At 38.5% G+C, this 4,553-nt stretch overlaps 1 protein-coding gene across 1 annotated transcript; it reads left to right on the forward strand.

Moving 5' to 3' along the window:
• The first annotated feature begins 2,287 nt into the window (after positions 1-2,287).
• On the forward strand, positions 2,288-3,956 carry LOC103346449 (zinc finger protein 300-like). The gene has a single exon (XM_051829727.2). The coding sequence runs from the start codon at positions 2,480-2,482 to the stop codon at positions 3,266-3,268; it is 789 nt and encodes a 262-aa protein (XP_051685687.2). The 5' UTR covers positions 2,288-2,479; the 3' UTR covers positions 3,269-3,956.
• The last annotated feature ends 597 nt before the right edge of the window (positions 3,957-4,553 follow it).

Consider the following 4,553-nt stretch of genomic DNA (forward strand, 5'->3'; position numbering starts at 1 on the left):
TCTAAATCTGCCTGTCAAAAAAAAAAGTGATATGTAAGAGGCAGCTTAAAACACATTGCAGTTGCACTATTTTCTATTGCATCAATACAACACAACACTTAGTGCTCAAAGCAGACCATGCTGTTTTATTTTTTCATGCCATTTGCTCTTCCAGGAAAACCTAATTCTCCTGATTCCCGCTTTTACACCCCAGGTCTTACTTAATTGACTTTTAGTCCTACTGCAAAGTAACATTCATATCACCTCTACTAGAAAGATTTTGCTGACAGCCTGCCACCATCCACATGCTTTCTCCCATACCTACTGTGACTATGGAAATGCTCCAAATTTTTGCATTTATCATAGCACCTTGAACTTTCTTATTTCCTGAATCTAATCCATTCAAGTAAACTGAATAATAATTTTTTGATAACAATAGCCTGTATTGCTTTATCTTAGATGGAAGAAAATGCGACCTATATACTAATTTGCTAAGGGTATTTGCAATACATAAAACTTTCAAAAACTAACTTCCTAGAGTGAGCATTTGCCTTGGCAGTTAAGATGCTGGTTAAAATGCCTGTATCCAGGGTCACTGCTGCAGTGTAGTAGGTAAAGCCACCACCTGCAGCACCAGCCTCCTATATGGGCATTATTTTGAGTCCTAGCTGTTCCACTTCCATCCAGCTACATGATAATGTGCCCAGGAAAGCAGTGGAGGATAGCCCAAGTCCATGGGTCACCCACCCACATGGGAGACCCAGAAAAAGTTCCTGGCTTCTGGATTCAGATCAGCCCAGCTCTGGCCATTCTCTCTCCTTCTATAACTCTGCCTTTCAAATAAATAAACAAATCTTAAAAAAACTTACCTGTATCCCATATAGGAGTAACTCACTTTAATTCCCAGCTCTAGCTCTTCATTCCAGCCTCCTGCTAATGCAGATTCTGGAGGATGAATTCCTGCCACCCACTGAGAGATCTGGATTGAGTTCTTGGCTCCAGGTTTTGGCCTCCCAGCCACTGCAGACATTTGAGGAGTGAACAAGGGGAGGGGAGCATGCTCTTTCTTTTTCTCTCATTCTTTCTTTCTGCCTTTCAAATGGGTAAATATAAAAAAAAACCCTTTTAACCCATTAATGGAAATATTTGAATGTAGTATGAAATTATGAATGCACAGTATCTGATGTGAATCTTTTAGCCTATTATTGCAAAGAGGACCAATACAATGTAAATAAACATGAAATAATACATTAAATATGAATAATGTGAAGCACTTTTGAAATATAGGAATAAGAGACACACCCAGAGCCTCCCACCCACTGCTGCTGCGCCTCTTCATTTGCTGCCTGTGGGTCCCACGTGCTGGGAACTTTCTCTGCCCCACACTCTGCTTTGCTCCTCATGTGCCTGGAAGAAAGAGGACGTGCTCCCTGGACATTCCACGGTGATGATAGCATTTGAAGACCTGGCTGTTTACTTTACCTGGGAGGAATGGCAGAACATGAACAAAGCTCAGAAAATCCTGTACAGGGATGTGATGCTGGAGACCTACAGCAGCCTGCTCTTCTTGGGACACTGCATTACCAAACCCGACTTGATCTTTAAGTTGGAGCAAGGAGCAGAGCCATGGATGGTGAGCGAATTCCTAAATCAGAACCTTCCAGTTGCCATGAAAAGTGATGACATCATTAGAACCAACCAGGAAATTCAAGAAAACATTTTTAAGCAGAATGTTATTACAAATAACAAGACATCAACTCCCAAAAGAGTTATGTCAATAAAAAGACTTAATTTAAGTTCAAGTCATGTTTCAAAGCTGATTAACAAAAAAAGAAATTATTCATCAATGAAACCTGAGGAATGCAACGTGTGTCACAATGTGTTTCCCCACTGTGGGCATGATGAGCTGTAAGCTGGAGAGAAATTTGATGCTGCTAAGGTACCTGAGAACTCTGCCCAGTGCTGTGAGCCTCTTAGTGAGTATCACAAGATTCAGACTGTGAAGCCTTCATTTGAACATAGTGCACAAGGGAAAGACTTCAAAAAGAAGAAGATATTCTTTAGATTTGGCACGGTCCATATGGGAGATTCCTGTAATAAGTCAACTGTCACTGTTGGAAAGACAACTCAAATAGAAAAGACTCTTCATAAAAATACTAACCTCAGTAAGCATCAACAAATCAACACAGGAGAGGAACTCTATGAAGATATGGGATATGTGGAACCTCTTATTTACAAATCAAATCTTGCAATAAATCAGAGACAACATATACAGAAAAAACCCTATGCATGTAAGCCTCGTGGAAAATCCTTCAGGTTTAAGTCCTGCCATACCATCATTCACAGTACTTCCACATAGGAAAACTCCCATGCGTGTAATGAATGTGGAAAAGCCACCTACCAGAAGTTAGATGTCATTAGACATCAGGAAATTCACACAGAGGACAAACCTAATGAATGTAAAGACTATGGAAAAGCCTCTGGCAAGAAGTCACATTTCATGATGCAACAGAGAATTCACACAGGAAAGAAACCTTATGAATGTAATAACTGTGGCAAAGCCTTCAGCTATAAGTCACAACTCATAATCCATCAGAAAATTCAGACAGGGGAGAGACCTTATGAATGTAAAGACTGTAGAAAAGCCTTTGTCCAAATGTCAGACCTCAGAAGACATCAGAGAATTCACACAGGAGAGAAACCTTATCAATGTAATGACTGTGGAAAAGCCTTCAGCTATAAGTCACAACTCAAAATTCACCAGAGAATTCACACAGAGGAGAGACCTTATGAATGTAATGACTGTGGAAAAGCCTTTCACTATAGGTCACAACTTTTAATCCATCAGAGAATTCACACAGGGGAGAGACCTTATGAATGCCAAAATTGTGGGAAAGCCTTTGGCCAGAAGTCACATCTCATAATGCATCAGAGAATTCATACAGGTGAGAAACCTTATGAAAGTAATGACTGTGGAAAAGCATTTGGCTCTAAGTCACAACTCATAACCCATCAAAGAATTCATAGAGGGGACAGGCCTTATAAATGTAATGACTGTGGAAATCCCTTCAGCTATAAGTCACAACTTATAATCCATCAGAGAATTCACACAGAGGAGAAGCCTTATGAATGTAATGATTGTGGGAAAACATTTGGCAAGAAGTCACATCTCATAATACATCAGAGAATTCACACAGGGGAGAAGCCTTATGAATGTAATGACTGTGGAAAAGCCTTCAGCTATAAATCACAACTCAAAATCCATCAGAGAATTCACACAGGAGAATAACCTCATGAATGTTATGACTACAGAAAAGCTTTTTGCTGTAAATCACAACTCATAACACCTGACAGCTTTTGTAAGGCTGGGTGAGTGTTGACAAATTCAGTTTCTTTTTGTTTGATAGGTCTTTACTTCACATTCAACATAAATGAGTACTTTGCAGGGTATAGTATTCTCAGTGGACGGATTTTTTTTCTCTTAAGACTCACACTATGTCTCTCCATTCTCTCATAGACCATAGAGATTCTAATGAGAAGTCACCTGTGAATCTAGTTGGAAATCCTTTGAAATTTATCTGACATTTCTGTATTGCACATTTTGGTATTTTCTTTTTGTTTTATTGTTAAAAGTTTGCAATATCTTTTGGCAGCCTAGAAAGTCCTTCTCATGAACCTGAGCTGGTGAATCAAGGGAGCATAAGATTACATTTCCTGCACTGCAGCCATCCATAACTAAACAAGGAGGATGATCCCTATATTTTCTTTGCAGACAGCCCATCTTCCTGGAAAGCAGATAGGATACAGCAGAACTCATGGACAATTCTAACTTTTTTATTAATGTGTGGTTTAGTAAGTTCATATTTGAAATAAATGTGCTATGAATGAATACATTCAAATATAGAAAGAACATTTTGTATTTTCACTAACTTTACTTCTATTTAGTTTTGATAATTATACTGTGGTTTGAAAACTCACACCAGATTATTGCCGATAATTATTTAGAGAAATGCTTGTATGATGGATAGAACTGAGAATGCATGGAGACTGTACTGCAGATCCTTAAATAAATCTCCATATATTTCCATATGTGCAAGTTATACTGCCAACTGTTCAAGCTATATTTTCAAGAGAATATTTGCATTTCTTTTTTTTCTTTAACCAACTCAATATAGACTCACTTTAGCATTTAAGAAATTTACCAATAACTAATTTCTAGTCAGATTTAAAGACTACTTTCTACCCTTTGTACTTGAATGTATTTTTAATTTTTTACATATTTGAGAGCTAGAGAGACAGATTGACCAAGTGAGAGAGACAGGCATATACAGAGTTCTCATCTACTCTTTCACTCCCCAAATGCCCAGAGCAGCTAGAATTTGATGGATACTGGCCCAAGTCACCCAAATTAGGGGTACACTCTGCTAGACTACAATGGTCTACATGATCAGGAAGGTGTAATGAGGAGCCGGAATAGGGAATCAAACAAAACCTCTCTGATGTGGAACTAGGGCAGCTTAACTAGCATCTTATCTACTATGCTACATGTTTGTCCCATTTTAAAATCTTTTTGC

This window comes from Oryctolagus cuniculus, unplaced genomic scaffold, assembly GCF_964237555.1.
Source record: "Oryctolagus cuniculus unplaced genomic scaffold, mOryCun1.1 SCAFFOLD_76, whole genome shotgun sequence".
NCBI classification, from domain to species: domain Eukaryota; kingdom Metazoa; phylum Chordata; class Mammalia; order Lagomorpha; family Leporidae; genus Oryctolagus; species Oryctolagus cuniculus.

Bases quoted from the DNA above. Each gene is read 5' to 3' on its own strand.
- LOC103346449 (XM_051829727.2), top strand. From the start codon at position 2,480: ATGATGCAACAGAGAATTCACACAGGAAAGAAACCTTATGAATGTAAT.